Source organism: Nycticebus coucang, chromosome 21, assembly GCF_027406575.1.
Source record: "Nycticebus coucang isolate mNycCou1 chromosome 21, mNycCou1.pri, whole genome shotgun sequence".
Taxonomy (NCBI): domain Eukaryota; kingdom Metazoa; phylum Chordata; class Mammalia; order Primates; family Lorisidae; genus Nycticebus; species Nycticebus coucang.
In genome coordinates, this window is record NC_069800.1 from 35,538,600 (window position 1) to 35,559,002 (window position 20,403).

Consider the following 20,403-nt stretch of genomic DNA (forward strand, 5'->3'; position numbering starts at 1 on the left):
TCAGCTGACTGCAATCTTGTTTTCTTCCAGGAAGTGAGGGAACTGGTGTTAGGGACCGTTGTCAGTAGCCCAGGCAGGGGCGTTATTGACGACAGAGCTGGCTCCCAGGGCAACTGGGAGGGAGGGAATCCCGCCACTCTGGATCACAAAGATCTCGTTGGCCTTCACGGCAGACCGCCATTGAGCATGCTGGTGTACTGGTTCCACATGACAGGGTCTGTGTTCACTGAAGGGGCCAGGATTTCCAGGGGAAACATTTCTGAGACTCTCTTTCCGTCCATACCTAACAGCCATGGTGTTCTCGATAGCCAACTTTCTCCCACGGGGTACTGAGTTATTGTTTGCCCTGTGGGTCATGTAATGGACCTTAAGTTGCCCTTGGTGGTAAAAGCTCGCCCGCATATGTTGCACACAAGAGGCTTCTCTCCTGTGTGAGTCCACCTGTGAATCTGGAGAGCACTGGCAGATGAGAAGTTCTTACCACACTGTGTGCAGCCGTGTTGCTTGGCCTGTTGGAATGGCTGGGCCGCCAACAAAGGGGTCATCCCTGGGGACAAGGTTGAGGGTCCCAAAAACGTGGCAGGAACTTCAACTTTGACATAGGTTGGCTGGGTTCGGCTAAATGTTGAAGGGAGACTGCTCCGAGACTTGTGCTTGGAGAGGATGGTCTCATCTCTGGGTTTGACATCCACCGCGGAGAGGGTCGGTAACTTCCCTTTCCCTTTCTTGGATGGGTCTAGTGCCACAGGGGAGAAAGGACTCTGGAACAGCACCAAGCCTGGGGCCTGTGGGAGCAAAGGACTTGGAAGGCGAGACATGACATTTGGGAGCACCCTAGGCCCATCTGGATTCAGTGCATAGGGCGTCAGCCCCGGGGACAGAGAGCTGGCAGTGGAAGGATGTTGGTATGAGGTGGCTTGGCTTGTTTCAAGGCATCCAGAGATAGAACTTGGCTTCCAGCTTTCTGGCTGAGCAAAGCCACAGCTGCAGAAACCTGCTGGGACATGTGGCTGCTCAAGGTCTTCAGGTGTCAGCCCCTGCCCCGCGTGGAGGGCATGGGTGGCCCACATGTTCGCCTGAACCCCGATCTGCTCAGTGAGCTGGATCTGCTGTAGCTGCTGCTGCCGTAGACACAGGATCTGCTTGAGGACCCATGGGATGCTGTTGGCACCAGGCACAGGGGTTGGCAGTGCATCTGCATTCCGCTGATTCACAGCCACCATGGTGCCTTGCAGGGCCTGCAGAGTCACGTTAGTGTTAGCCACTTTGCCTCTAGGTAAATAGCTTATGTCCTGGGGCGTGGTTGCCAGAGCTGTCTCTCCCTTTAAGTACACCACTGATTCTGCACCTGGCTTCTCCTTCATGTCCCTTGAGCTGCCTCCATGCTCCCTGTGACCATCCTTACTGCTTGGACTGGGTGGCTGGTGACTCAGCACAGCTCCAGAGAAGTCTTCAGAAGGCACTGGCCCCTTGCTGTCATTCATGAGGACAGGTGGATTTTTAGTGCAATTTTTCTTATGTTCCAAGAACTCAGAGATGCTAAAGAATTCCGCACAGCATTTCTTGCAGACGTGTGTCTCCTCCCGGCGAGGCCCCTTTGCCGTAACTTCCTCCCCACTGGCCTCCTCATCATTCCCTGGGTGGTTCATTGGAGTACCTGGCTCCCCCGCCTGTGGCGCAGTGAGTAGGTTGCCGACCCCATATACCACGGGTGGCAGGTTCAAACCAGGCCCCGGCCAAACTGCAACCAAAAAAATAGCTGGGCATTGTGGTGGTTGCCTGTAGTCCCAGCTACTAGGGAGGCTGAGGCAAGAGAATCACCTAAGCCCAAGAGCTGGAGGTTGCTGTGAGCTGTGATGCCACCACACTCTACTGAGGGCCACAAAGTGAGACTATGTCTCTAAAAAAAAAAAATGTAGAGGCTGGGTACAGTGGTTCACACTTGTAATCCTAGCACTCTGGGAGGCTGAGGCAGGTGGATTGCCTGAGCTCAGGAGTTGGAGACCAGCTTAAGCAAGAGTGAGACCTCATCTCTACTAAAAATAGAAAAAGCAGCCAGGTGTTGTGGCAGGCACCTGTAGTCCCAGTTACTCGGGAGGCTGAGACCAGAGGATCCTCTGAGCCCAAGAGTTTGAGGTTGTTGTGAGCTATGATGCCACAGCACTCTACCCAGGGTGACAAAGTGAGACTTTGTCTCAAAACAAAAAAAAAAGTAGAGGCTAGGAGCAGTGGTTCACATTGTAATCCTAGCACTCTAGGAGGCTGAGGTGGTTAGATCAGCCTGAGCAAGAGTGAGACCTCATTTCTACTAAAAATAGAAAAAACAGCCAAGGTTGTGGCAGGCACCTGTAGTCCCAGCTACTTGGGAGGCTGAAGCTAGATGATTGCCTGAGCCCAGGAGTTTTTGAGGTTGCTGTGAGCTATGATGATGCCACAGTAGTCTACCCAGGGCGACAGAGTAAAACTCTGTTTAAAGAAAGAAAGAGGGAAGGGAGGGAGGGAGGGAAGGAGGAAGGAAAAATTAGAGATGTAGTATGTCTGCAGCTTCCTTTCAAGTGAGAGCGAGATGCACAGAGGGCAACAGATTTAAGAGACAGTGTGGTTTCAAAGGAGAAAGACCGAGAGAAAAAACGACTAACTAGGTTTCTAATTTCCTTTGTTCTTTATTTTGTTCATTTTTAAAATAATGTAGCCAAATTTACTTATCTTTTACATTTTTGAGGGCCCTTCCACTATCTTGATGAGTCCGCCCTCTGCTGGAGACAAGGGGAGCTGCTGGGTATGTCCAGGCCTCCTCCAGCAATTCTTTGCCCATTTCACTGCGGTCTGGGCAGGTAGTAATCCTGCTCAGTCCAAGGTATGAATCTGAAGCCATTTTCTAGTTTCATTAAAAATAACAACAACAGGGCGGCGCCTGTGGCTCAGTCGGTAAGGCGCCGGCCCCATACACCGAGGGTAGCAGGTTCAAAACCGACCCCAGCTGAACTGCAACCAAAAAAAAGAAAAAAAACATAGCCGGGCGTTGTGGCGGGCGCCTGTAGTCCCAGCTACTCGGGAGGCTGAGGCAAGAGAATCGCTTAAGCCCAGGAGTTGGAGGTTGCTGTGAGCTGTGTGAGGCCACGGCACTCTACCAAGGGCCATAAAGTGAGACTCTGTCTCTACAAAAAATAAATAAATAAATAAATAACAACAACAACAGGGTGGAGCCTGTGGCTCAAAGGAGTAGGGCACCAGCCCCATATGCTGGAGGTGGCAGCTTCATCCCAGCCTCGGCCAAAAACCACAAAAGACAACGACGACGACAACAACAATGGCTTGGCACCCATGGCACAGTGGTTACTGCACCAGCCACGTACACTGAGACCGGCAGGTTCGAACCCAGCCTGGGCCAGCTAAACAACAATAACCAACAAAAAATAGGCGGACATTGCTGCGGGCGCCCGTACTCCCAGCTATTTGGGAGGCTGAGGCAGGAAAATCGGTTGAGCCCGGGAGTTTGAGGTTGCTGTGAGCTGTGACATCACGGCACTCTACCCAAGGCAATATAGTGAGACTCTGTCTTAAAAAACAAACAAACAAACAAAAACCCAGTCATAATAGTATCTAACATGTATTGAGCACTTACTGTGTTTTAGGCACTGAGTTTAACTTCACATGCGTTTCTCATTTAATTGCCACAATAATCTTTTAGGTAGATACCATTATTATTTATCCCTATTTTACTTTTGAGAAAACTGAGGCACAGAGGGATAAAAATGTCCTCCCTAAAACATTCAAACAGCAAAAGGAGAAGCTGGGATGCAAACATCAGCAGGCTGCACCAGGTTTGTAACCACAAAGCTATGTGCTCTCTCATGGGGCTTTCTCTATTTTCTGATTTATTTATTTATTTTTGAGACAGAGTCTCACTTTGTCACCCTCGGTAGAGTGCCGTGGCATCACACAGCTCACAGCAACCTCCAACTCCTGGGCTTAGGCGATTCTCTTGCCTCAGCCTCCCGAGTAGCTGGGATATTTTCTGATTTATTCAAATGGATTTCTGGATGGAAGCAGTGAGAGGATCATGCAAACATGCTCCCAGCTTTTCTGAAGATATTTTACAAGGTCTTATTTTAATTCTTCCTTTCCGTCCTTCCTCTTTCTTATGTCCTTTCTTCTCTCTCTTCCTTCCTTTTTTTGAGATAGGGTCTTGCTTTCACCCAGGCTGGGGTGCAGTAGCATTATCATAGCTTACTGCAGCTTCAAACTCCCAGGTTCAAGCAATCCTGTCCTACCCACACCCCTGCCTCTGCTTCCCAAAATGTTGGGATTACAGGCATGAACCACTGCACCCTGTCGACTTCATATTTGGGAAGGAAAAAAAAGAGTTCCAAGCTTGACTCTTCCTAGTTATCCTTATTTCAGTGGTCAGCTAGGCTTATTTTCTAGGTGTCCATTTCAATTCTACTTGTAAGAGTTGGGGACATAACCAAAGGGTAAGTTCAGGAGGGAAATCCCCAAATTTCAGGGATTATTGGATACCAGTCACTGTTCTATGCAGAAAATTTGGAACAACTTTAGGCTCAGTCAGGTCTTGAGTGGTCTCCTTGACTGAATAGATCAACAAAGCACTCTGCACCCATTAATCTGACAAACACATTCTTCTCTTTTCCTACCCATTTGGACAAGCAGTTTGCCTTCACCAGGCAGCAGTGTATCTCCACCTAGCCCCAGACGTGAATAACTGGGCAGTTTTGCAAGCACTTGACCAGCACCCCCAGGATATCATGCTGCTTATCCTGGATAACTGGAAGGGGAAAAATCCTAAGTGTCTTGGTAAAACATCTATATTTGATTGGGAAGATTATCCTGGGGGTCAGCATACCTTCCCCCTAGTAAAACCCAAATTATACTTGTGCCTTGGTTTCCCCTCACCCACCATCCCTATAGTGCACAAAGCATGGTGGGCCTTCTCAAATCTTGAAGAAAGCATTTACATTTGGGTGTTCTGCTCCGAGTGCATTTAGTGGGTAACCTCTGAATCTAAGCAGGGTCTTGAGCAAGCCAAGATTCTCTGGATGGTCCAGGCTGCTGCATGATTCTGGCAAGTCTGGCTGGCCCTTCCAACCCTGCAGATCCAAACCCTATTTAGAACTTGAGACAAGGATCTGAAAGAGACCCTGGTTTTCTTGAGCAAGGCCAAGCCTATGAGGTTAACTATCCAGGTTTCAGCAGAGATTACGCTTTCTAGTGTGGGATCTCATGTGACCCTGCTACCAGGACTGGTGGAATCTGATGGCCTGTCTATACCCCTAGCAGCACACTATGAGCCAACAGAAGCAGATACAGATGGCACAGGGTTGGAGTTAACACTGAAGTTACCAGTAAGCTGCCTGTTCATGCCTACACCAGCATGATGGCTGCCTTCCTGGTGGCTCTGTGTGATGGTACATAGGACATAACTTGGCTGCCTCTTGGAACTCTTTTTTTTCCTTCCCATACTGGCACCAACAGACAATGAGTGCTGAGTTACAGTCCCATGTGCCACACTAGAGGACAGCAGTGAAGAGAAATCAGCCCAAAGAAAGCTCCCAGGTGTCACATCGTATCCTCCCATCTGAACAGATGGCTTGCGTCTTGATGGATCCTGGTGCAAAGGACTTGGGAAGAATAAAATTGGAGACAAGGAGGTTCAGGCAAGAGTATGGTTCACAAAAGTGGACTTCCTGACACAGGCCCAGGGTCCCACACAAAAGGTCACCAAACACTTCCACTGCAGGGGACCAGATGGCCCACTCTTCACAATAAAGCCTGGGGCTATCAAAGACAGAGCCAAACCATGGCCCACAATGTGTGCCCCTCAGATCTCACTCCAGATGCTGCACTGAGCATCTGAAGGCAGGGACTCCACTGTGCTGGCCACAATCAGTGCCAAGGAAGGGAAGAGCAGTAACTAGCTGGAGGCCGTGGCCCTCAGGAGTGCTGGGTGCAAGGTGCAGCTTGATGCCTTGCTTCTTTGAATGCTCTGTCCATACACCCTAGTAGGTTTGCATTTCTTGGTCGTTCCCAGGCCCTTCTAACCCTTGTAAGGTGGGAGTCATGAGTCATGGAAGGAGCTGGATTCTGTTTGTTTTCCTCCTTGGTAGCTGAAGTTCATGTGAAGGGAGGGCAGATCTGGTCAAACATGTCTTCAACCTCATCTCAGGTGCTACTCTAGGGCCTGTATCTGAACTGGGGCCATGGGTCTGCATGATTACTTACTCGACTTTGTAATGTCAATCACAAGTACTCCTAGTACCCATAGGGTTTGGTTCTTAGTCAACCAGGTCTCCTCTGTCAGTACAATTTGGTGAGTGGTCCAAGAACGCTGGCAGTGTCAAGGCAGATGTGAGTCACTAAGGCTATGGCTGGAGATAGCCACCAGAATAAATGGGGCCCCGTCTTTTGTCCTCTGGGTTTTTGATACACCAGACCCTGGGCAACAAAGACCAGTATTGAGCAGCAGGGCCCTGGCCAATAGTTAGCACATGGCTCAGGTACTGGGAGAAACATACTTTTTTTTTTTTGTTGCAGTTTTGGCCAGGGTCGGGTTTGAACCTGCCACCCTTGATATATGGGACTGGTGCCCTACTCCCTGAGCCACAGGCACCACCCGAGAAACGTACTCTTAAGTCAGAACCTGGTGCCCTAGAGATCAGCAAACTTTTTCTTTGTAAGTCATGTGGTCTCTGTTGCAACTATTCATATTTGCCATTGTAGTGTAAAAGAAGTGAACAAACAGATGTGTGTTCTAATAAAACTTTATTTACAAAAACAAGGCTGGGCAAGGTGGCTCACATCTGTACTCCTAGCACTTTTGGGAGGCCAAGGTGGGTGGATTGCTTGAGCTCAAGAGTTTGAGGCCAGCCTGAGCAAGAGCAAGACTCCATCTCTACCAAAAACACAAAATAACCAGCTGGACATTGAGGTGGGTACCTGTAGTCCAACCTACTTGGGAGGCTGAGGCAAGAGGATTACCTGAGCCCAAGAGTTTGAGGTTGCTGTGAGCTATGATGATGCCATGACACCCTACCCAGGGCAGTAACAGCAGCAATAAAACCCCATAACATAAATAGGCAGTAGGCCACATCTGGTCTGTGATGGTACGTAGGACATAACTTGGCAGCCTCACAGAGGCTGTGGCCCAGTCTGATCTATGAAGTGGAAGCCACTCTAGCACCTGGTGCTATGCTGAGGCCATACAGGCGGGTTCTGATCAAGTGATTGGTGCAGAGGCTAGACTGTGAGGGCCATGCTGGAAACACTTAAGCCTTCCTTGTAAGAAGCACCAACTGCTTTATTCCAACTGTCCTACTCTACTCTCCATAAATACATGGTCCCTGGATGGGTACTGTCCTTGCTGGGCCCCTAGGATCCCTTGTGCTGTGGCCTGACCACCAGCCCCTCTTTGGTGATAGCCCAGTTGTAGCTCTTCTGGGAGTCCAATGCTTCTTCCACCCGTGCCTCCAGGTTCTCTCGAGTGATGAAGGTTTTTGCCTCCTCCTATTGGGAAAGAAAAGGCCTGCTGAGTGGGAGCCTCCTGCATGTGCTTGCTGGCCTTTTGGTGTTTCACCGACTTTCCAGCAGAATAACATCAAGTGGCCTTATCATATTCCTCCTTAGACAAATCAGTCCTTGGACACTGCAGCCAGAACCCCAAGCACCATCTATGACAATCTCATGTTCTGCTGGGTGGAATCAGCCCCTCATTTTACTTGGTCCCCTCTGAATTGCTCTCAAACTTGTCCCTATTCCTCTTACATTAAATCAAGCTTCATCTATTCTCACTGGATTACTCCTACCTGGTCTGCCTGCATTAAGTCTTAGACCTGCCAATCCTAGCTTAGGATATTTACCCCTTCAACAACTTCATCACTTGTACAGCAAAACACAACCCCTTCATGGAAAGAGGGGGCCCTCCCACAGACACATTTGCCATCTGGTAGGCACTTGAACACCTTCTAGTTTCTACCCTCAGTTCCGGGTCTCTCCCTTTTCTCATTCCCTCCCTGATAACGCTAAGCCTCCGTACGTGGCCAGCACCCCACTTCGCGGCGCCCAGAATTTCCACTGTGGCACCGGCTGAGCTCCGGCCCCAGCCCCACTCTCCGGAGCCGATGCCCACCTGCAGCTGCAGCACTTCTCGCTCCTTGAGCTGCACCCAGGCCTTCGCCTCTTGGGTCTGGCGGTCCTGCTCCTCGGCCCGCCGCTGCTCCTGCTCCTGCGCCTCCCGCCACAGCCTCTCTATCCTACGAGGGGCAAGAGGCCGAGGCTGAGTGGGGCCCGGGCCTCTCCCAGGCAGGCCAGGCGGCGCCGCCCCGCCTCCCGCCCCACGCACCGTAACTTCTGCAGACGCTGGTTCTCCGCCTGGTTCCAGGCCATCAGATCCTGGTGATCGGCGGCGTCCTGCAGGGCCTTGCGCTCCGCTAGGACCCCGGCTCGGGCCTCATGCACCTTCTTCCGCACCTCGGACACGAACTCCTGCCTAAGCGGAGAACGCTTCAGGTCGGCCCCCTCTGCTCCCGCTCCCGCTCCCGCTCCCGCACTACCCTGCCGGCGCGGGCGGCCACCTCCCCCTTCGTCACACACCTGAGGGCGCGCACGGTCTGGCGGTACTGCTGGTACCGCTGCATCAGCACTAAGTACTCCGCAGGGTCCACCAAGGGCGGCGTCTTCACGCGCCCGACCTTAGACTTGGCTGGCGGGTCGTGGCGGGTCTTGCGGCCGCGCGCCGGCAACAGCCGCAGGACTAGGGGCCGGCACGGGGGCCGCACGCCCAGGCCGCTCAGCATGCGCAGCATGGCGGAATTCCCAGGCCACGGCCGCGCCGCCCGGACGCCGCCGAGACCCGGAAGTGGTCGCTAGGCACGATGGGACGTGTAGTTCTCGGCCGCCCTCTCCAACCACAGCTCCGCGGCGAGGCCTCTGCAGTTGCTGACTGCGCGGGACCCCGGACATATCTGCACGCGACACTTGCCCCCAGGGCTCTGGCTGGGCCCGCGTTCCTTCAGCTCCGGCGCGAGGAAGGGCCTCAGCGGGGGTGATAGATACCAGGACCAAGGAGTGAACTCGAGGCAACAGCTTCAGTGACCTCGCACTTTTATTGGAGGCCGCATGTGTGGGGTGGGGTGCCGCCTCGGGTTCTAAGTCTGCAGAGGAAGAGGGGCAGTCGTGCACGTGAGATACTGATCGTCTGACCACAGAGCGTAGACTTCCCTGACCTTCTCCTCTCTGGTCCCCACCTGGCCCCCTGCAGCCGACATGCTCTCTTCCCTCAGGAGCTGGAGGACCCAGCTTGGGAGTCTCCAGCTCCCTGGGCCTGCGGCCTTGTCCACACTAAAAGACTATCCACCAAGCTCAGTCCCGCTTAAATAAATTAGGCGGTAAGGCTTTCCCTCATAGGATCTTACCTTTCGCCTTTAGTTATAATAGAGCAGATACCCAGAAAAAGTGAGGTCTAAGAAAACAGAGGTCTTCTCAAGGAGACCTCAAGTACACACCTGCAAGATCCTCCCTGTGGTAACTCAGCTCTTAGAAATTTGTAGAAACTTGACTTACTGGGACCTGGAAACTAACGCTTGCTTCTGCTTCTGTAAAAGCCTGCAGTTCTGTAACAGCTGGAGCCCGCTTTTCCAGCTTGATTTAAAATGAGAAAAGTACCCATGGGCTGGAATTTTTGACTGGAGATAAAAAGAAGACAGCCAGGCCGGGAGCCAGGCCAATTTGGACTCTAGTCTGCCATTGCTTCACAACTGTAATAAAGACCTTCGTCTTTTAAACACAGGTGTTTGGGTGTTCTTTCTCTCCTTAGGGCTTCATCTTCCAGCAACAATAGTGCTTCCCTGGAGCTCTTTAAATACATTATTGCCCCTGGAATCTAAAAGCTTCAGAATTCAGAATCTGAACGATAAATTGTAGCCAATTTTGCCTGAAATTCAAACACCCAGCATGTTATTCATGTGTTTTTGTATGTTTCCCCAGCACTTGGGCCACCCCTACACTTTCCTTCAGTTCCTTGTTGGAAGATGTAGTGAAAGCATCTCGTGTGATTTTTGCTAATTTTATGCTTTCGTGCCTGTCTTATGTTTTTTTATTTTATTTTATTTTTATTTATTTATTTTATTTTATTTTATTTATTTTTTTTTTTTTTTTTTTTTTTTTTTTTGTAGAGACAGAGTCTCACTTTATGACCCTTGGTAGAGTGCCGTGGCCTCACACGGCTCACAGCAACCTCCAACTCCTGGGCTTAAGCGATTCTCTTGCCTCAGCCTCCCGAGTAGCTGGGACTACAGGCGCCCGCCACAACGCCCGGCTATTTTTTGGTTGCAGTTTGGCCGGGGCCGGGTTTGAACCCGTCACCCTCGGTATATGGGGCCGGCGCCCTACCGACTGAGCCATAGGCGCCGCCCTATTTTATTTTTATTTATTTTTTTTTGTAGAGACAGAGTCTCACTTTATGGCCCTTGGTAGAGTGCCGTGGCATCACACAGCTCACAGCAACCTCCAGCTCCTGGGCTTAAGCGATTCTCTTGCCTCAGCCTCCTGAGTAGCTGGGACTACAGGTGCCCGCCACAGCACCCGGCTATTTTTTTGTTGCAGTTTGGCCGGGGCTGGGTTTGAACCCGCCACCCTCGGCATATGGGGCCGGCGCCCTACTCACTGAGCCACAGGCGCCGCCCATGTTTTTTTTTTTAATGTAATAACAACTAAGTGTATTCGTCATGGGTCCTAAGTGTAGTGAGGAAAATAAGAGTAAGAGGAAAGCTGTTAGAGCTACAATTGAAGTTAAGAAAGATCTTATTGCTAAGCATGAAAGTGCTATGTGTGGTTGATCTCACTACTATGTTCAGGATGCCTAAATTGACTATTTGTATGATTTTGAAAAATAAAGAAGCTATCAAAGCAGCTGATGTGGTGAAAGGGGTTATGACGCTAACCTCTAGGAAATTGGAAACTAAAGAAGAGAGGGAAAAACTCCTCTTAGTTTGGATTAATGAAAAACAGCTGGCTGGCGATGTGATTTCTGAGATGGTAATTTGTGAGAAAGCCAAGATCCTCCACAATGATTTAGTGAAAGGTATGCCTCATACCAGTGCTCAAAAGAAGTTTAAAGCCAGTAGGGGGTAGTTTGAGAACTTTAAGAAAAGGACTGGGATCCATAGTATTAAGCATGGAAAGGCTGCCAGTTCTAATTTGGGATAGCAGAAAAATTTGTAAAGGAGGATGTCAACGAGTTAGTGGATTATCACAGGACTGAGCTGACAATGGAAGAGTTTCAGCACCTTAACCAGCAGCAGCAGAAAGAAGTCTGGGCCCTGCTGCCTATCACACCCCTCACATCTTCCCACTGGCTTGACTGTCAAGATGCCTGGGGGACACCCATGGCCACCATTGTCTTCTTTTTGGAGCTTTCTATACAATTATCTCCTTCTGTCTTCCTAGTGACTTTGATCTTTAAACTAAGTCTTTTAACACATTGTCTAGAATTCTCCTGGGCACTAGGCTAGCAAATGGCACCCCTGCTGTATGTAGGGGCACAGAGCCAGCTGGGGGTGCTATGGCAGGGGGCACCCCCCTGGTTCTCATTCTCACCTCACAGTCCCCAGCCCTCAGCCATGATGGCCACTGGCTGGTCTCAAATGCCAGGGGCCTCTCACCCCATGTACCAGCAGTATCTGTACCAGGTGCTGGGGGAGCCAGGGTAGCTTGGGAGGCTACAGTCAGGCTGGTCTAGGCTGCCTGCTGCAGTGTCTGGAACCCTTCTTCAGAGGGAAGCTAAGGCTGTAGCCTGTCCTCCTTAACCCTCACCTCCAACTCAGGGTAAGAGGAAAAAACCCACCACATCATCTTCCTCCCACTCAGGTTGGAGAGGGAGCCTAAGGGCACTCTGGAGTCTTGGGTGAGCTGGAGGCTTGTTTTTTTCTCCAGGTATTAGCTGGGGGACTCATGCTGAGTCTTCCAGGGTCCAGGATGGGAAGCAGTAGCAACAGACCTAGCCTGGACATGGCCATGACCTGGCTGCTCTCCTAGACAGTGGACAGCACTCAGGAATCTGACACTCCCATTGTTACCAGCCACTGTTAACCTGAATGGCCATTTCATGCAGGACTAATCAGGCTCTAACAAGGCCGGATAATGCCAACATCTGGAGATTGTTTATTCATTTCCAAGGCCTACTGTCATACATAAGTTGGGAAACTGGACTCTATGGTACTGGTCAAGGACCCAGGGCACTCTGCACACCCACTAAAGTGTTGACTAACTATAAATTTCATTTTAAAATGCCTTGAAGTTACAACCACTTTAATATAGGAAGATTTTTTTTTTTTTTTGTAGAGACAAGTCTCACTTTATGGCCCTCGGTAGGGTGCCATGGCATCACACAGCTCACAGCAACCTCCAACTCCTGGGCTTAAGCGATTCTCTTGCCTCAGCCTCCCAAGTAGCTGGGACTACAGGCGCCCACCACAATGCCCGGCTATTTTTTGGTTGCAGTTGGGCCGGGGCTGGGTTTGAACCTGCCACCCTCGGTATATGGGGCCGGCGCCTTACCGACTGAGCCACAGGCGCCACCCAATATAGGAAGATTTTGTGTAACCTTATAGCCTATGAGGGGAAATCTGTTTAATGTATACTTTAATGAATAGTAACATTGCTAATGCTTATTGTGTGAATATAAAAGTTAACAGTGGGTAGTCCCAGCTGCTCGGGAGGCTGAGGCAAGAGAATCGCTTAAGCCCAGGAGTTGGAGGTTCCTGTGAGCTGTGTGAGGCCACGGCACTCTACCGAGGGCCATAAAGTGAGACTCTGTCTCCACAAAAAGAAAAAAAAAAAAAAGTAACAGTGGGAAACAGCAGAGCAGTTCTTTGGGGAGATATCCCTGCTGCTCTCTGGAATTGCTGGCTTTTCTAATAAAAGTGAAACTGATGATCTTTCATCAGCTTCTCCATAGATTGGGTTGGGTGACTGGTGGACAGACTCCTTAGTCCGGCAACACCACATATACCCTTCCTCTTTCTCCAGGCCCACCTTAAACACTTGGCACCTCACAGGCAGCTTTAGTGTCTCCCAATGCTCTTCCGTCTTTGCCACTACCCCTCATCTCAGGTGTCCAGAGGCTGGGGAATACTGGCCCAGCCCAAGGGACAGTGCTTCAGGGGACCAGCCTTCTCCCAGAGCCCTCGTGCAGAAAGGCTACCTCACCTTGCTAGCTGAGGGTCCTCCTGTTGGCCAGGGTCATCCTCCTTCCTTTAGGGAGTTTCAGAAGTGAAAAGTTGGAGAGAGGAATAGAGACAGTGGGTGGTGGGTGGATGGATGGGTGGTTGGAGTAGTTGTGCATGAGACAGGCCACCATGTAGGACACCAGGTGCTAGGAACCAGAATGCTCTTCCCTCTCTCTCCTATGGTGGTGGTGAGGGGAGCAGGTGCTTCTAGTTCTTGTCCTTTTCGTGCCAGCAGCAGTAAGCACAGGAAGAAACAGTGGAGGTGAGAGGTGGGAAAGGGGGCTTTTCTTGGCTTGGTTCAGAAGAGGAGGGGCAATGCATATGCACCCAGGACAGAGCTCAATTCCAGAGCCCCAGGCCTTAGGGAGGGCAGCCTCCCCACTGACTGAGGGAAGATCTGTGGAGGAGGTGGCTCTTTCTGGTGGCTACAGGACCCTAGCCAGACAGCACCCCCCACCCCTGGCCCAGATTCCAGTGATATCTGGAGATGGGAAGGAAAGCAGCTCACTCTCTACTCAACCCCTTCCACAGAATCCATTCCCTCATCACACACTAGGCAGCTACTATCCCTGAGGTCACCAACTGTCCCTCTCACAAGTCTTTCTGGGGGCTCCAGTCACAAGATTCCTGCTCCAGGCTGGTCTGCGTCCTGGACTCATCTTCCCACTTCTGAGGCCAACACTCTCAGAGCTACACCATACCCCCCAACCCCCACCTCAGAAAAGGAAATTGTGGCCTATAGAGGCAATGCCTGAGAATTTCCTAACTTATAGCTCAGGGGTGTCCTCAGGGGAAAAATGGGGACCTAAGAGTGGGGAGTCCAGCAGCCATTCAAAGGTGTGACCACCTCCCCGAGGGCTTCTGTTTGCTCACATTTAAAATGGGTCTGGTGAAACGATTTGCATCCATACACCCAGGAACCAAGGTGCCATCAGTGCAGATGGAGGTAGATTTAGGTGGGACTGTACATACGTAGGAGTGGGTCTCCCCTCCAAGCAGCAGACCCAGGAGAGGGGCCCAGCTGAGGGGGCAGGGCACCTCTAGGGCTATCACCAGGGGGCAGAATAATTGTGTACCTCAATTCTAACCTCTCCCATCCTGGGCTGAGCCCAGGACCATTCGTGGATTTGGACACAGCTAGCCTGGGTTGCTTGAAATGGGCTCTTGTGCCGGGTCTGTGTCAACTTTCACTACCAGCCATCAGCCTCCACAGATCAAAGGCCTGTTTAATTTCTTTTGGGTTGAATAGCAAATGAGAGGACCTGGGTCATTTGTAAAGGTGTGTCAAATCCTGTGGTAAGGATGGGGGGCAGGTATGGGGACTTCAGCTGCCAAGGCAGGATGGGGGTACTATCAGATTCCAAATTTATTTTTGGAAATTATTAGCAAGAACCAGAAATGAATGTATGAATTTATGTTCACTTACATTGTTTTGGGTGATTTTTAAGAAAACAGCTTTGTGGGGCGGCGCCTGTGGCTCAGTGAGTAGGGCACCGGCCCCATATGCCGAGGGTGGCGGGTTCAAACCCAGCCCCGGCCAAACCGCAACAAAAAAATAGCCGGGCGTTGTGGCGGGCGCCTGTAGTCCCAGCTGCTCGGGAGGCTGAGACAAGAGAATCGCGTCAGCCCAAGAGTTAGAAGTTGCTGTGAGCCGTGTGACGCCACGGCACTCTACCCGAGGGTGGTACAGTGAGACTCTGTCTCTACAAAAAAAAAAAAAGAAAACAGCTTTGTGGTTTAGTGAAGATGACTCCGAGTTCATTAAACTAGCTTAGTTCTGGTTTTGGTTTACAGATGTTTTATTTGGAGTCCTTCGTGTTTAATTTAAACAGGATTGGGGTGCTTTTTTCTCCCACATTTTATTTTTCCTGAAAAACCCAAACCAGGACCCAGAGTGGTGGCTCACACCTGTAATCTTAGCACTCTGGGAGGCCAAGGCCTGAGCCAGAGCGCTACCTGTCTCTAAAAAAAATAGCCCAGTGTTGTGGTAGGCACCTGTAGTCCCAGCTACTGGAAAGCTGAGGCAAGAGGATAGTTTGAGCCCAAGAGTTTGAGGTTCCTGTGGTGCCATGGCACTACTGAGGGCGACAAAGTGAGACTCTGCCTCCAAAAATAAATAAATAAATAAAAAATAAAAAAAGAAAAATCCAAAGTTCTAGTCCTCTTCTGACAACATACTTGCCTTTTCAGAAATGTTTTATGTCCCTTCCAGACTATCAGCTCTGGAATTTGTCCTCATATCCCTGCCACCAGAATACAGAAAGCCCTTGTTCACCACTGAGCACCATTTGATGTTGGATCCCGAGGACACAAAGTCATTCCTGTTGAGAGTTGCTTGTGGCTGTTGGGAAATCAGAGGGTTTAGAGCTAAATGGGTACTCAAGTGCTGTAGAAGCACTGAGAGGTGCAAACTCGAGCAGGTGGCCTGGGGTAGAGGATAAGGAGTTAGTTGTGGAAACACGGATGATAGCAGTTGGTGCGCCAGGAAGGAACAAAATGGAGAAGGGACAACAGGAGTGGGGAAATAGGTGCCCCCTGGTCACCCCCATGGAGGCACTCAGCAGGATATGTGACCCAGGTCTGAGGCCTAAGGGACTTGGGGTTGGAGAGCCCTGAGGGGCAACAGACAGGCCCTGAGTCCCACCCTCTGAGGAAGGAGAAGGTAGAGGAACAGAATAAGAGCACAGAGTCCCTAACGCCAGAGGCAGGAGCTGGGAGCCCTGGGGTTTAGCCCAAGGCCACTCTGACCAGCAAAAATGAAAAAGAAAAAAAAAAAAAAAAAGGACTATGTCGGAATAAAGTGAGGAAGAGAGAAGAGCAAGAGACTTTTTATTTATTTATTTATTGTAGAGATAGAGTTTCACTTTATTGCCCACCGTAGAGTGCTGTGGCGTCACACAGCTCACCGCAACCTCCAATTCCTGGGCTTAGGCAATTCTCTTGCCTCAGCCTCCCAAGTAGCTGGGATTACAGGTGCCCACCACAACACCTGTCTATTTTTTGTTGCAGTTTGGCTGGGGCTGGGTTTGAACCCGTCACCCTTGGTATATGGGGCTGGCGCCCTACCCACTGAGCCACAGGCGTGGCTCGACTTTTTATTTATTTTATTTATTTTTTTTGAGACAGAGCCTCAAGCTGTCTCCCTGGGTAGAGTGCCGTAGGATCACAGCTCACAGCAACCTCCAACTCCTAGGCTCAAGCGATTCTCTTGCCTCCGCCTCCCAAGTAGCTGGGACTACAGGCACCCACCACAATGCCTGGCTAATTTTTGGTTGCAGCCATCATTGTTGTTTGGTGGGCCTGGGCTGGATTTGAACCCACCAGCTCAGGTGAATGTGGCTGGTGCCTTAGCTGCTTGAGCCACAAGGCGCTGAGCCATCGAGAGACTTTTTTTTTTTTTTTTGTAGAGACAGAGTCTCACTTTATGGCCCTTGGTAGAGTGCCATGGCATCACACAGCTCACAGCAACCTCCAACTCCTGGGCTTAAGTGATTCTCCTGCCTCAGCCTCCTGAGTAGCTGGGACCACAGGCGCCTGCCACAATGCCCAGCTATTTTTTTTGGTTGCAGTTCAGCCGGGGCCGGGCCTGAACCCGCCACCCTCGGTATATGGGGCCGGCGCCCCACCAACTGAGCCACAGGCACCGCCCCATCGAGAGACTTTTTAAAGAAGTCTATCATAAAGGGGGAAAAACTTGGCCAGGGAGAAATACATTTACTTTTAATTAAAGAGACTTGAGTATCTGAAGAGGGCGATGAAGGAAACAGGAAGGATCCAACTGTATGAAGTGAGGACCTAAGTGTGGCAGGACTCAGAGATTTGCATCTGGTGGGCACAGGGCTGTCACTCTTCCCCTTGGGAGAAATACTTGCCCCTACTCCAACTCACACCCTTTCACAGCTGGCTGGCTGTGTGTGGATACTGGTGAGCAGTCAGCCCTGCCGCGCCAAACCCTCTTGCACTGTGTGCCCCAGTAAGCTTTCCTTTTGGCCTACACTAGCTCTGTTTGGGTTTATGTCTCTGGCAACTACGTGAACCCTGAGTTGAAAGGGTGGGTGGCAGGGCTCCCAGCTCCTGCCTCTGGTGTTAGGGACTCTGTTGAACCCTGAGTAGAAAGTAAGAAAGGGGGCGGTGCCTGTGGCTCAGTCGGTAAGGTGCCAGCCCCATATACCGAGGGTGGCGGGTTCAAACTCAGCCCTGGCCAAACTGCAACCAAAAAATAGCCGGGCGTTGTGGCGGGCGCCTGTAGTCCCAGCTACTCGGGAGGCTGAGGCAAGAGAATCGCTTAAGCCCAGGAGTTGGAGGTTGCTGTGAGCTGTGTGAGGCCATGGCACTCTACCGAGGGCCATAAAGTGAGACTCTGTCTCTACAAAAAAAAAAAAAAAGAAAGTAAGAAAGGAGTGATGAAGAAGGGATAAAGGGATGAGGGATGAGGGATACACATACATGTAAACTGGGGGAAGAAGGGGAGCAAAGAGCTGAGATAATTCCTGCTTAAAGACATTGGTTTAGCAAAAAAGTGGTATTTTAAAATATTGGCCCAGCCACTGACCAAATCAGCATGGACCCTAGCAGGAAACTGGCCAGGTCACACTGGTGCACCTGCTCAAGGCAAGACTTAGAGAAGGGAGGTGAGGCAGCCTGCCGGGAGGCAGCACAGGTAGCACAGGAGCCTGCAGGCAGCCTCACTTGCAAGTTCACTGAACAGGTTGCTGACCCAGCACCTGCCTGCTTCTGCCTGGACCTAGTCACATGGAGCCACTGCATGGCAGCTTGTTGAGAAGTCAGAATCTTTTCTTCAAACTTGGCATCCTTCACTAGAAATTCATCAGGTTCTGTCTTTGCTGAATTTATTCATGATTCTTTTAAAACTACTGAGTTTTCAGTTTCCTGCCTCTTGGAGTTTCTTAGTTCTCAGAGAAGGAACAAATGCATTTCTCAACCCAACAAGCTTCCAGAGGTGGTCTGTTGTAGCCCTGCCTCCCACAGGCCTCCGGAGTCCGTTCTGCACATCTCTCCTTCACAGAAACATCTGGGAGACATGGTGCACAACCGGGATTCCCTCCTGGAGCTACTGCATGTCAGCTGCTTTGCCTGGACCCTGAGGATCTCTGTAATATGGCTCTACTTGGCCTTTTCTGCTTTTTACTCATTTAAATTTCTAGCAGCTTGTGGGTCTAGTTCGAGTCTCACTCCTCCAAGCAGTACAGGAGTGCTTACCTCTGACTGTTCCTCCATGGCAGGCTGGAGGACCACCTTGCTCTGGAGTTCAGGGCCTGTGCTTGCTCTTCAAGAAAGGCACAAGGGGCCACAGGCTTCTTCAGCCCTGCCTGACAGCCCTGGCAATTGTTCTCCCCCATGATGACCTATGCATGAGGCTTGGAGGCAGTGGAGAGACCCACCCTCCCAGCAGTACTCCCAACTAAAGATACCCCAGCACCTTTAGCTCTAGCTAAGACTAGTCATGGAGTCAGTGGGGTATGAGTACAAATGAAAAGTGCAGAGTTAGCTTTATGTCCTTAAAAATGAAGTTGTTTGCTCCCCACACTCTTCCCCCACTCCAGTTTAAAATCTGGAATGGCAGTGACCCAGCTTCAACCATGAGGATGAGAGTAATATCTTGAGAATACTGGGCCCAGAAGACAGAAGGGTCCTGGGTGTCTGGGCAGGGCAGACTGTTCCATGAGAATGAACATCCACCTTCTTTAACACACAAAGGTTTGACACTTTTGTCTAATGTGTTAGGATCAAAACCAAGTTGGGATCCCACCATCCTGGTTTCTAGATCTGAGACATCTCCACATAAAGAGTCCTAGAAATGAGGACACATGAAAGAAAATGGAAGCAATTTAACACAATACATATGGATATAAAAAATTATACTGGACAGAGTGACACAATCCAGACAGCTGTGTAGCAAAGCAATAGGGATTGGAGAGGTCACATTGGCTTCATCCTTGGTCACCTTTACCTGTCGTGCCCCTGCACTCAGGGAGACTCAGTGAGGACTCAGGAGTGAGGCTAGCTGTGACCACTGCTCCAAAGATGTACTGGGAATGAGGAGGGTCCCAGTGATGACCTAAGAACTGGTAGAGAGGAGGAGCCTAGGAACTGTGGCCTCTCAAAAACACCCGAGGGAATAGCAAGGGCAGGGCCAGGAGTAGCCAGAAGCCCTAGCACTGCATAGCTGCTCCAGCCCAGACAAAGGGAAAGACATTTCCTTGGGGAGTCAAAGCTTTTATTACCTGATAGTCCCTAGTGTGGTGCCAGAGATACCGCTCTGGTCCTGTCACTCCCCATGATGGTGGTGGTGGGGAAGGGGTGGGATGGGGTGGAGGGGGGGATATTTATAGTGCATGGTGGTATAGGGACAAACACATTCCTCAAGAGCTCTGAGAACTTTGTGCTTTTTCCTTCGTTGGTGCTGAACTAAATGCAATCGATTTTGTGTGTATCTTCTTTAGGAAAAGATGTATTAACCAAAGAACAATCCAGCCCAATTTCTAGGCTGATAATTTCACGATATCAGTCCAAACATCACACTATTTAATTCCCCAATAAAACATTGGAAAAAGGACTATCAGTGCTAACACATTTACATATAAAATCTCCACCTAATAGGTAATAGAAGCCTATGTACCAATCTCTAAAACAGTTATAAGATATATACACAATTTGGGGTATATTAACAAAACAGAATATTACAAAATATTAAAGGCAATCCTCCTGGTCCATGGGCCCTGTCACCTTTCATTTGAAGTTGGCATAATCTGAGAATGCATCGATATATTCCTGAACCACCTTGTAGCAGAACTCATACTGCTCCTGGAGAGAGAAAGGTGGGGGGAAGCCAGGGTTATGGAAAAGAATGCTGTAGCTGTAGTTTCTAACAGACCCATGTTTTGCTTTTTGAAAATGGAAAATCCAGAGGAAGTAAATGTTTCTTTCTTTTTTTTTTTTTTTTTTTGGTTTTTGGCCAGGGCTAGGTTTGAACCCACCACCTCCGGCACATGGGACCAGCACCCCACTCCTTGAGCCACAGGCACCACCTGGAAGTAAATGTTTCTGGACTTCCATCTGAACCCTGATCTGTCTGCCAGAGTTCTGATAGTGTTCCCCTTCTGGGCTGAGTGCAGAGGACCTCCCACAAACAGAGCCGACC

At 50.2% G+C, this 20,403-nt stretch overlaps 2 protein-coding genes and 1 pseudogene across 10 annotated transcripts in view; all 3 read right to left on the reverse strand.

Moving 5' to 3' along the window:
- On the reverse strand, window positions 1-5,380 carry LOC128573496 (sal-like protein 4; annotated as a pseudogene).
- A 1,387-nt stretch (window positions 5,381-6,767) lies between these two features.
- On the reverse strand, window positions 6,768-9,776 carry MRPS26 (mitochondrial ribosomal protein S26). Its single transcript, XM_053574799.1, has 4 exons — window positions 8,608-9,776; window positions 8,357-8,503; window positions 8,144-8,267; window positions 6,768-7,521 (listed from the first exon to the last, which is right to left on the reverse strand). The coding sequence occupies exons 1-4, from the start codon at window positions 8,817-8,819 to the stop codon at window positions 7,387-7,389; spliced, it is 618 nt and encodes a 205-aa protein (XP_053430774.1). The 5' UTR covers window positions 8,820-9,776; the 3' UTR covers window positions 6,768-7,386.
- A 9,689-nt stretch (window positions 9,777-19,465) lies between these two features.
- The window catches only part of PTPRA (protein tyrosine phosphatase receptor type A), a 203,475-nt gene continuing 202,537 nt past the window's right edge, over window positions 19,466-20,403 (reverse strand). For all 9 annotated transcript variants that reach the window (XM_053574772.1, XM_053574769.1, XM_053574765.1 and 6 more), the window contains one exon: window positions 19,466-20,066. In XM_053574772.1, coding sequence (XP_053430747.1) covers window positions 19,992-20,066 — 75 coding nt within the window. In that variant the 3' untranslated portion in view covers window positions 19,466-19,991. The remainder of the gene's footprint in view (window positions 20,067-20,403) is intronic.